Source organism: Myotis brandtii, unplaced genomic scaffold (assembly GCF_000412655.1).
Source record: "Myotis brandtii unplaced genomic scaffold, ASM41265v1 scaffold722, whole genome shotgun sequence".
Classification (NCBI taxonomy): Eukaryota; Metazoa; Chordata; class Mammalia; order Chiroptera; family Vespertilionidae; genus Myotis; species Myotis brandtii.
Window position 1 is genome coordinate 43,780 of NW_005370851.1, and position 11,948 is coordinate 55,727.

An 11,948-nucleotide genomic window follows, 5' to 3' on the forward strand; every position below is an offset into this window, starting at 1 on the left:
CTGTGAGCATGGAGCTGGGCTGCCCACATCCCCGTCCCCACCCCTGCCCGCTATGGGGCCTTTTGTGCTCCGGGATCTCAGCACAACAGCCAAGCCGTTGATCCAGAAGGCCCGGGGTGACTGGGGGAGGGCGGCATGCCAGCGCTCTTGCTCTTCCCGGCGGGGCTTGCCCCAGTTCCAGCCAGGAGGTGGGCCCTTTCCTCCGGGCCAGAGCCCTGCTGCGATGAGGAGGGGCCACGTGGAACTCGAGAGACCTCATGCCCTGTCCTGGCTGGGCCCCTAACCAGCCTGCTCTGCAAACTGGGGAGAGTCAGGCCCCCTCTCTGGCCTCAGCTTCCTTATCTGTAACATAAGAGGTTGGATAGTAGAGAAGAATGGAGAGGTCTGGGGGGCAAAGGGAAGATTCAGCTCAGGCCTGTCTCTGGACAGTAGAAGGAACACCAGGTTGGGAACTGGGACAGCTGAGCGCCGGCCCCATGGCTGCTTTGGGGTTGTGCACCCCTAGCTGGGCCCCCTCTCAGGGCCTGGGTTGTTTGATCTGCAAAGGAAAAGGGGGTGAGTCCCTCCTGCTCAGACATGGCAGAGGGACTCAGGCGTCAGATGGGCATTAGAGGCGCAGCGAGGGTGTGTGGGCAGGGAGGTCGGGAGTGTTCAGGGTGGGAGTGAGGGGTGCTCCGTGCAGGCAGGGGTGGGGGCTTCCCAGGCACTTGGGCACCCTGTTCCAGTGGGAACTTCCGGGGAGTCTTGGGTTGGTCTCTGGGGTATGTGAGGTCCTCTTTTGTCATTTTTCTCTTTAAATAGACCATCGACTTTCTGAACGACAACATTCGAAGAGGAATCAAGAACTACTATGATGACCTGGACTTCAAAAACATCATGGACTTTGTTCAGAAGAAGGTGAGCCAGGCTTTTTGAGTCAGAGATGTGCCTCCCATGCGCTTTGCCCCCGGCTTGGGACCCTGCTCAAGAGGGTGAGGGTGAGGGGTGATGTGGCTTATCCATTCCCAAGCAGGTGGCTGACCAGCCAGGACGGGGCTGACCTTCTCAACCAGTCCTCTGCCCACGTGCCTTGCCCTACCTGTTCCATGGACCCTCCCCCTAAAAAAAAAGGAATCAGGTCGGAGTAGCTACAGGCCACCGTGCAGGGTCCCAGGGTGCCCCTCTCCAATGGGCAAAGACCCTCCTTCCTTGAGAGGAGAGTGAGTTGAGCTCTAAGCCACCCAGTTCAGAAGTCCCTTCTGCCGGCTCCTTCGGTGGCGGGAGCTCACTCCCGGCCAAGTCCAGGTCAGCCCCGGTGGGAACAGAACCCTTCCCTGATTCCAGCCCCGGCATCGGGAACAGAACAGGGCTTCTCCTGTTCCTCCATGACCCTTCTTGGACGGCGATGATGTCATTTTGAGATGCTGTCCCTCTCCCCCAAGGGTGGCCCAAGCCTGTGAGCGCATAGCAGCTGCAGGGCCGGCCCCTGTCCTGCTTGGCTTAGACACACCCATCTCACTTAGTCCTGACCCTCAGGCTCCTCATCTGCCTCGGGGGATCATGATGGCCCCCTCCTCTTGGCGGGGTTGCCTGGACTTGATTCAGAAGTGCTTAGAGCAGTGCCAGGCATGGGGCAAGACCTCAGTCAGCAGGTGTCAGCGTCCTCATGTTCTCCCGGGTGAGGGCAGGCAGGGCTGGAGGACTGTGCGCCTGCTCAGCCCTGACAGCACTTCCTGGACATGGCCTTGGGGGCTTCTGCTGGCCTGACCCCATGATAGCCCTCAGTGGGGACGGACCAGCATCTCAGTGCACCCAGGGTCCCCGCAGTGGCCACTCCCTTGGCTCAGGGCTTTCCTGTGGTCACAACAGGTGCAGCCTCTGGGAGGCCCTTCTCGGCCAGGGATGTGCCTGCCAGCTCTGGCTGGTGGGTGGAGCGCGATACTTTTATTGGACCCAGCCTTGAGCTGGTTGGGGATTTTATTTCTCCCAGGGTGGGTGGGGGTGTGACTCATGCTCATTGGGCACCACTTGGTGTCAGGCCCTATGCTGGGTGCATCGTGCATGGCCTCTCTTTGTAATCCTCAGCTCAGCTGTGCACAGCTGGGATTTCTCATCCAGCTTTGCAGATGAGGATCTGAGGCTCAGAGAGGCTGATCAGCTTGCCTGAAGTCACACAGCTGGGAGTGGTGGTGTGAAGATGTGAACTCGGGTCTGTCTGATTGCAAAGCAAATGCCCTTTGTGCTGTACCACAGAGAGGCACCTCCAGGTCCTAAAACCTAATAGCCTAACCGGCCCTGTGCAGACGGTGAAAGGTTGTGGGCTCACCAGGCCCTCTAACCATATCACTCCCCTGGTTAAGCCCTCCAGTGACTTCCCGTCACTCAGAAAGAATATGATCCCGGCTCCTACTGTTCTGCCTCACAAGGCTTTGTAAGTCTGGCCTGTGCTGCCCCCTCACCCTCACCCCTCCCACGCTCCTCGCTGTGCCCTGCACGCTGGCCTCCGCCTGCTGCTGAAATACAGCCGGCTCATTGCTGTGCAGGGTCTTTGCATGTGTTGACTTCTTCCTGTTGTTCATGGTTCAGATTAAATGTCATCTCAGTGGCCTTTCCTGACCTCTAACCTGACGCTGCCCCTCCCCCTCCTTCCCTGTGTGTCCACATTCCTGGTGCACAGCGCTGTGGCACTGACCTTTCCATGCCGTGCTTGCACTCGGACTCCCTCCACTGGAATGTGCCCCACGTGGTGGGCAGGGCCGCGTGCTTTGCTCACCCTGTCCCTGCGGTGCCCAGAACAGTGCCTGGACACACTGCACCCCGGAAGAGTAACTACTCTCCCAGGCATTGGCACCGCTCCAGGGGGAGATGCAGGGAGGAGCTCATCTCAGGGGAGAATGGCACCAGCCTTCTCATGGCTCAGTGCTGAGCCCAGGGCAGGACGGAGGCGGGTGCCTCTCTGCTAAGGGCAGGCAGGCAGGCAGCGCTGGGGCCACTGGTTGTGGTGGTTTCCATAGAATCCTAGTCTCTGGGACCCTGAAGGCCAACTTCCCTGGTCTGACACCGGCACTGGGACATGAAGATGGAATCCACTTGTCGAGGAAGGACTTGGCCTTCCCCTGCTTAGTCACCACCCTGGAATCCCACCAAGAGGCGTCTCAGCCTCGGCTCGCATGCCTCTCCAGTGACGGGGTGCTCTCCACCTCCGGGGCAGCCATGCTGCCTGGGGGGGGCTTCACCCTGACAGCACCCGGCTCAGGTGCTCCCTATCGCTCCTGAGACCAGGGCGAGCCACCTCATAAATTGCACCGTCCCCTGCCAGGACCCCCTCCTGCTGTCTGCCCACACCTCAGTGGTCACAGCAGCTCCCTCTCCTGCTTGCTTCCTCCCTCAGTTCAAGTGCTGTGGCGGCGAAGACTACCGAGATTGGAGCAAAAACCAGTACCACGACTGCAACGCCCCCGGCCCCCTGGCCTGCGGGGTGCCCTATACCTGCTGCTTCAGAAACACGGTACTCCCTGTTCCCCGGCCACCCCGCTGGTCGGGCACCTTCATCGTCTTTAGGACAGGGGTGGGTGGGTGGGATAGGCCGCAGGTGGGGGTCGTTGTTCGGGCTTCTTGGGCCTCAAGGGCTCCTGCAGGGGTGAAGCTGGGGGGGGGGGCTTCCCTCTCTAGGAGTGGGGAGTGGTAGTCCGCATCATTGCGCCTCACCTGTGCAGGCCTGTTCTAGGTGCTTTAGTTGTATTAACCCCCTTAGTCCTCTCAGCTACCCTGTGAGGTCGGCGCTATTGTTTTACCCACTGAACAGGAGAGGAAACTGAGGCAGCAGGAGGTTGGTGGGGCTGGGATGGCAGGCGGGCAGCCATCGTCAGAGCTGTGCTTTGGACTCCTGGACAAGCCAGGCGGGAGCAGGAGAGGACTCCGGCCAGGGCAGCTTAGCGGGGGCGGCCGGTTCTGCCTCCGCAGCTGGAGGGCCAGAGCAGGGCCGGCCTTGGGCGTCTCCAGGGCTTGAGGGCCTGGTGATCATCAGGAACAAGGCGCCTGGAAGGGGGGCTGGTGATGTAAATGCCAGCAGGGGCCTGCCAACCCCCTCACCCACTTAGCGACGTGGGAGGCGGCCCTGTGTAGTCACCGCTTACGAAGGACAGAGGCTTCGTCAATCTTCTGTGTTTGACTAATGTGTCCAAAAACTGCCTGGTTTCTGGGCTGGAACGAGGCAGAGAGCTTCGCGATTACTCATGCTCCGATAGTCATGGAAAATTTCTCTTCGGACGTCTCCATCATTCCGTGCCCACTGGCGGGTTCTGTAAACTGAGAGGCTGGTGGCGTGGGTGTGGCCTCGCCCAGGAGTCGGGGAGCCAGTGACAAGTGCACGAGCCCCGAGAAAGGCTGGGCCAGGAGGGAGGTGTGTTGGAAATGTTAGCTGCCATTTTAGGGGAGCTCTCTGGGCAGGGGGGTGCTGGGAGGGAGCCCAGTGTTTTGGGGGGGCCTGTGGGAAATGATCCTGAACTTCGTCACCCAGGGCAGAGGCACCTGAATGTCCAAGTTGGAATGAGGAAGCCCAATTTTAGTTCATTCATTCAACAAGTATTTATTGAGGACCACCTATTTGCCAGACGTGGTTCTGGGTTCTGGGGGTTAGTGCTCCGTGTGTTCTTAGGCAAACACACGGAGAACTCTCTGCCTGCATGTGGACAAAACAAATAATAAAGGAGGATGTTAGAAGGTGATAAATGCTAAGGATAAAAAGTAAAGTGGGGGCATGGAGGGCTGCCATTTTAGATACTGAGAAGGTGGGTTCTCCGTAAAACCCTGAAGGAAGTGAGGGAGTAAGCCATGCATCTCTGGGGGACGGGCATTCCTGGCAGAGAGACCAGCAAGTGCAAAGGCCCTGGGGTGGGAATGACCCGAGTTCGTTTGAGAAACAGCACAGAGATAGTTTGGCTGCAGCAGAGTGAGGTCTGGGGGCAGTGAGGATAGTAGTAGATGAAGCCAGAGAAGTTATGGGTGCCCCGAAGGCTACCGTCAGAACTTTGATGTTCCCCGGAGTGACAGGAAGTGACAGGCTTCAGTGGCTGAGTGGCAGCTCTGACTTGGGCTTTCCCAGGATCACCCTGGCTGCTGTGGGGACAGAGGTGGATGCAGGGAGCCGGGTGAGGGGCTAGTGCAGCCGTCTAGGCGTCACAGGTCAGGCTGTCTGGGCGGCAGGCTCTGAGGTTCGGGATAGTGAGCAGGAGGCTCAGAAGTGCTCTCAGGGTCAACACCTGTAAGGGAGCTGACAGGAGCAGAGCTGGGCGGAGGGGGAAGCTGAGCGACGATGCAGACCCAGTAGGAGCCTCAGCTGAATCCATGGGGCACGGAGGCCGAGGCTTCATACCCACCGTGACCAGGCATTGCAGTGGTCCTGTGTCCCACCTGGGAGGGACTGCTGGCTCTGCTCAGCAGAGAAACAGAACTAATAGGACATGTGCCTCTGTGTGTGTGTGTGTGTGTGTGTGTGTGAGACGTGTGCCTGTGTGTGTGTGTGTGTGTGTGTGTGTAATTGGCTCACGGAATCATGGAGGCAAGGGAGTCCTGAGAACTGCAGGTGAGTCAGCAAGCTGGAGACTCAGGAGAACCAGTGCTTCCTTCCAGTCTGAGTCCCAAGGCCTGAGAGCCAGGAGGGCTGCTGGCGTGGGCCCTCGCTGAAGGCTGGCAGGTGGAGACCCAGGGCGAGCTGGTGTTTCAGTTCAGATCTGAAGACAGTCTGGCTGGAAGCAAGCTCTATAAATCCACTCAGATGTGGAGGGGCGGGACCAGGGCATCTAGCTTTCTCTCACCTCATAGAAGGAGGAGATGGCACAGGCCCACAGGCATGATGGGAAGGGCCGCACCAGCCCTGGACTCACGCCTGCTGGGAAGGGCTTTGATGGGGTCCAGGGCCGAACACAGCTTTCCCAGCACCTAGATTGTCAGCATCTGGGAGTTCTTGAGAAGGACTCTCTTCCCAATAAGGAACGTGGGGGCACTTCCACTATGGGGGTGGCAGTCTGCAGGGGCGGGCAGTGGGTCAGAGGTCCCAGCCTTGCCCTCAGATAACCCAGCACTGGCCAGGGTCTTGGCTGTGGTCTGGGGTTTTCCTTCAGGAGCCGACCTCTGAGACAGGGCATCTGCGTGCCAGCAGAGCTGTGCCCCGGCAAGGCCGCAGTGGGGGAGTCTGGGTGGCACGCTTTTCTCTGGGTTCCTGGGCTGCCGCTGATGGAGGAGTGCTTCCCACCCAAGTGCCGAGGAACTAGCCTTCCCACCTTCCCTCCATGGGCATTTCTTAGAGGTGGGATGTGGAGATGCAGACTCCAGCCAGACTGCCTGGGTGGGATCTCAGCTGTCACCAGACCAGGCAGTGCAACTCCGCCTCGGCTCTTTCCTCCATAGAACGGGGGATAAGAGTGTCTTTGACAGCGCGCACCACGTCAGTGTTAGCTGACCCACCTTTCTGTTTCAGACGGCAGTCGTCAACACCATGTGTGGCTACAGAACGATCAACAAGGAGGTAATGTCTTCCAAGTCTCCAGGAAGGTGGCTCTTCCTGTCCTCTCCCCAGGGTGACTGCAGGGGCCCCTGGGGGTGGGCTCCTGGCTGCTGAGATTTTCCAGCGTCTCTGGCTGTGACCAGGAGCCAGGGACTGGCAGGGGTTTCTACCCCTCCTCAGACTTAGAGGGGCTCAGGGCGCCACGAGCCCCCTAGGCTGGGAGAGGCCGCCTGCCAGGGTTGGCCTGGGCCTGCTGTGGACTTGTCGGTGAGACACACTCATGTGCCCAGCGTGCCCAGCGCCAGCCTGCCTCTGCCCTCAGAGCACCCGTTTGCAGATGGCTCCTGCTGGTTCTCTCAGCCTGGGACCCAGGAGGCCCTGGAGGACTGAGCCCTCAGGATCCCTCCTGGGTCAGCTTCCTGAGCAGCTCCCTGGGCTGCGAGAGAGGCCGGGGCAGTGCTGAGAGGGAGCTGAACTGGATGCCCGAGACGCCTCTGAGCAGTGGTCCTCGCAGTGCGGCCCCAGGCCAGCAGCACGGCCCTGGGAGCTCATTGGAAACACACATGCTTGGGGTGGGCCCGGAAGGTGATTCGATCCACACGTAAGTGGTAGAGCCATAGACCCAATGGCCCTCCAGCCATCAGACCCAATGGCCGGTGTGTATACTAACCTCTTGGTAATGCCCTAGATATTATCCTGAAATGAAATCCACAGATAATATGACCTGTCACCTACCTACACACCTAATTTCAAAACAAGTAACCTGATCTAACTGAGATGGAAGGAGAAATGAAATAAAACAGCTTATAACCATATAACACGTTTCAACAAAGGGCTCAGGCACCAGGTCGATGCCCAGAAGACAGCGCAGTCAGGTGTCTGCACACAGGGGCGGCGGCTGTCATGTTGGCAACTTGCATTATTTTTAAAAAACAGGGTTTTTTAAAATGGTAAACAATTCTCGATAAAGTTCCACACAAAATAAATTATAATCGTCCCTTAATTTACATAGTCGCACCTCTGCAGAATTCAGTGTATGTAGTAAGACCACACTTTGGTTTTCATACGTGCCTGGAGTTAGGCTTTTGGCTCAGATAACTATGAGTGGGTTTGCACCCATATGAGTGCCTGCAGGACATAGCGAGCAGGCAGGCAGGGAAGTGGGTGAAGTAGGATGGCTCTGAGCTCTGAAGTCCCTCGGTCCCCAACCCCATTCGCTGTGACCGCCAGCAGCGCCACCACAGCACTCCCGTGCTCTCGCTCCCGTGCTCTCGAGGGAACACAACTGCCCCCTGAGACTCAGTGATCTGGAGCCACCTTCTCGCCTGCATATGTGCAACAGGTTCAGGGAGGCTGAGGGACTTGGCCAGACCTCGAATGGGTGGTCGTTGGGACCGGGGTGCTGCCCGGGGAGGCGCTCAGCCGGGCTCTTTCCCTGCAGCGCCTCAGCGTGCAGGACGTCATCTACGTGCGGGGCTGCACCAACGCCGTGCTCATCTGGTTCATGGACAACTACACCATCATGGCCGGCCTCCTGCTGGGCATCCTGCTCCCCCAGGTGGGCTGGGCCCCGCTCCACTCAGGGTGGGGAGCGGGAGGCAGGGTGGTGGGCGGGCTGTGGGCTCAATAAGGGTGGCAGGTGGTGGTTGCTGGGTGCAGAGGAGGTACAAAAGGGGCGGGTGAAGAAGGCTCTTGTACCGGCAAGCTGGGCTCACCTGGGAGGGCTGAGGGCTGGAAGGAGAGGGTGCATGGCAGTAGCATTGCTCATAAAGCTCTTCTGAGTGCTTCCCCGGCACTGCCTCCTCCTGTCCTGTGAGGTAGGTCCTATTTTCATACCCATTTTACAGAGGAGGGAACCGAGGCTCAGCAGGGTTAAGTGACTTGCCCAGGGTCCTCCAGGTTGTGAGTGGCATAGCTGGGGTGGGGACAGGAGTCCCAGGATGGAGGAACCTCTGCTGATGGGCACAGGGGAGGTCTCTGGGGTTTCCTGGGAGGGCCGAGGAGGGCCCAGGGTGGGGCTGCTGACAGTGGGGGTGCTGGGGAGAAGGCCGTGCCCTGGGGTTTCCAGGCCACCGGTGCCATGAGTGCTCCTGACTGGCTGCCTGGGTTTCTGGGAATGGGGCTGCCAGAGAGGGCTGGGCTGCCCGATCCCCAGCAGCCTCACCCGCCTGCCCTTCTTCTCAGTTCCTGGGGGTGCTGCTGACGTTCCTGTACATCACGCGGGTGGAAGACATCATCACGGAGTACTCGGTCACCGACGGGCTGCTGGGGCCTGGCGCCAAGCCCCGCATGGACGCCGCGAGCGCGGGATGCTGCATGTGCTACCCCAGTTAGGGCCGGCCTGGGCGTCAGCAGGACGGTGCCAGCACAGCCCTGCCTCATGGGCGCTGCACAGGACAGCGGTCCTCTCCCCGGGTGGCACTGAACAAAGCCTGGCTGTTTGCTCTGGTGGCCGGCTCGGGCTTCCCATGGCCACGGCCTCCCTGGAGGACGGAACCTGAGGCCTCCCCAGCTGCCGTCCGTGTCTGCTCGCTGCGGGGCACAGGGACCAGGGTGGCCTGGGCCGCGGGGAGGGGACGCTCCGCGCTCAGCTCAGGGCCCAGTCGTTTCTGGCAGTGCCTTGGCCTCGGATGTTTATGCCCCTCTGGGGGCGGTTTTCCGTGGTTTGTAAACGGGAGAGAGGAGAGCAGGTGCGCCCCGCGGTGCAGGCGGGGAGGTGCACACCCCAGGCCCCGACCCTCGGCCATGCCCCAGGGCAGGTGGGCCTGTTCCTCAGCCCCCAGGTGCCTTGAGCCCTCCCCAGGGCTGCTGCTTTGCTTGGTCCTGTTTTTTACGTGATTTTGTAACGCTCATTTTGTACACAGTTAACAGGAGTTTCTGACTAATCACAGCTGGGTGTGTCCCACACACTCCACTCTTTTCCCTCTAAGCCGGTTTATTAATCAAACAATAAAGACTTGATTTTTTTGTGTGTCTTTCATTTGTGCTGCTGGGTGGGTGGGGAGGGGTGAGGAAGGCCTGAACGTGGACTCGGCAGCCCCGTGTTGGTGCAGGACTGAAGGGGTCCACCCCGGGGCCCAGATTTGGGACAGTTGGGACACCGAGGCCGGGAGACTCCGCAGCTGGCCCGAGGCTGCCCGCGCCCGGTCGGGAAGGGCCTCTCCCGTTCTTTGTTCTTCTTCGGTGTTGCCGCTTAAGGAAATGGCTTTTCCCAGCTGGGCCTGTGGGCTGGGCCTGCAGCCTGCCTTTCCTGCTAGGAATTCGCTGGTGGGAACCCTCCGGGAGGAGACAGATGGCTGCCTCCTTTACAGACTGGGAAGCTGAGGCCAAGCCACCTATGGCATGAGGCGCCTCCTCTGGGAAGGGGCGGAAGGGGACTAGGAAAGCCTTGGGTCTGGGAAGGAGCAGTGCCCACAGCCCACGGTGGCTTCAGCACCAGAGTGACTGTCCCTCCTTCAGGAAGCCGTGCACTTGTTCCCAGGGACGGGGGCGGGGCGAAGGCCGTGGGATGCCAAGCACAGCCTGGTGCTGACTGCCCCCTGCTGGAGACAGCAGGCCCTACATGGATCCGTCCACCCATGCCTTCCTGCAGCTCCACGACTTGGACTCTAGATTCTCTATGGCAGCGGTTCTCAACCTGTGGGTCGCGACCCCTTTGGGGGGTCGAATGACCCTTTCACAGGGGTCGCCGAAGACCATCGGAAAACACATATATAAACACATACATATTGTTTTTGTGGTTAATTACGTTCAATTTGTAACAGTGAAATTGGGGGTCACCACAACTTGAGGAACTGTATTAAAGGGTCGCGGCATTAGGAAGGTTGAGAACCACTGCTCTATGGGGTTCTTAGGAGCCAGGACAATAGAATAAAACAGCAAGAGCCCCAAACCTGATGTACTTAATCTAGGGGTGTTAAGGGGCATGTCCATCACACCCAGGATTAAGTGGTGGGATGCTTGGTCGGCTACGAGTACAAGCCTAACTTGCCATGTGTAGGTTCAAAAGGACAGAGTGCACCCATAGCAAACATCAGCGAGCGTACTTGTGTCTAGACTTGTACGTGTCTAAAAATCTTACAGATATCAATTCCTTTAATGTTCACAGCTGTCTGTGGTAATTCTTGTCATCTTCATTTTATTGAAGGAGAAACTGAGGCACAGAGTAGCTGAGTAACTGGCCCGAGGTGCATGGCTGGTGACGGACAAAGCCATGACATGACCCAGGTAGAATCCCCCAGGACACTCAGCCCCCTGCTGTGCTGCCTGTTGCCTCGTGTGGACACATGGTAGGAGGTGTGCAAACCAGGCACAGCGCAGCCACCGCTGCAGCCTCTGCTGGTCCCCATCTTGACCTCTGGACACAAGGCCAGCCCCAACTGTGCCTGGCTGGGGTTCTCCTGGCTCCGGGCTCTGGCTGTTCTCTGAGGATGCGCGCCATGCTCAGAGCGGCCTTTGGGGCAGCAAGGGGCGGAGACACTGGGTGTTCCTGTCCACAGCCACTTTACCCCGGAACCTGGGCGACTGGTCGCCTTGTCCTCCTCTTTCCAGCACCACCCGCAGGCGCCCCTTCTCTCGCTGCTGCTCACGGGGACCAGGGACCATGGCTGGTGCCCGCAGAGGACTTCGCTCAGTGGGCACTTTTATTTCCGTCCAGTGCTCAGCCACTCCCCTCTCCAGAAAGCAACGCGGAGCACGTGGCGAGGACGTCTTAGTCCTGTGGTTGGGATGCATCTCCTTTTGTGCGGAAAAGCCAGTGACATCCCCTGGGCCCGTTGCCTCGCAGGCATGGAGGAATGGCCCTCAGAACGAGTCCTTTTCCCACACCAGGGCACACAGAAAGTGACGGTATGCGTGCAGGCCTCGATGTTTGTGAAACAGGATCTGTGGGCTTTGATTTTGGACATGCTTGCTATATAATTACAAAACACACACACACAAAAACCAGAACCATAAAATGCATTAAGGAAGACTGGCTTTGTATAAAAATCCCAAATACAGTATTCCCCAAACTTGGTTTTTAACAGCTTATTGAGGTATGTTTAACATAAACTGCACATATTTAAAGTGACAAATATATTTAAAAAATAAAATGACAAATATACCATCAATGAAACCACCACCACAATTAAGATAATGAACATAACCATCACCCTGAACGTTTTCCTCTTATCCTTTAGTAATCCCTTCTTTATAGCCCTCCCCACCATCCCATTCTAAGGAAACCACGGGCCTGCTTCCCGTCCCTTTAAATTACTTTGTATTTTCTATAATTGTACATAAGTGAACGTATGCAGCAGGTACTCTCCACTTGTCTGTTCCTTCATTTAACAGAAGTATTCTGAGATTCATTTATTTTGTAGCATATATTAGTAGTCCATTCCTTTTTATTTCTTGGTTGTATTCTTTTAAAAAAAATATTTCTTTATTGATTTCAGAGAGGAATGGAGGAGAAAGAGATAGA

At 57.9% G+C, this 11,948-nt stretch overlaps 1 protein-coding gene across 1 annotated transcript in view; it reads left to right on the forward strand.

Moving 5' to 3' along the window:
* The window catches only part of TSPAN15 (tetraspanin 15), a gene marked incomplete at its 5' end in the record, with an annotated part of 46,025 nt that extends 36,574 nt beyond the window's left edge, over positions 1-9,451 (forward strand). The window contains 5 exons of the mRNA XM_005882488.2: positions 802-897; positions 3,371-3,487; positions 6,458-6,505; positions 7,926-8,042; positions 8,669-9,451. Of these exons, the coding sequence (XP_005882550.1) occupies positions 802-897; positions 3,371-3,487; positions 6,458-6,505; positions 7,926-8,042; positions 8,669-8,818 (528 nt within the window). The remainder of the gene's footprint in view (positions 1-801; positions 898-3,370; positions 3,488-6,457; positions 6,506-7,925; positions 8,043-8,668) is intronic.
* Between the last annotated feature and the right edge of the window lie 2,497 nt (positions 9,452-11,948).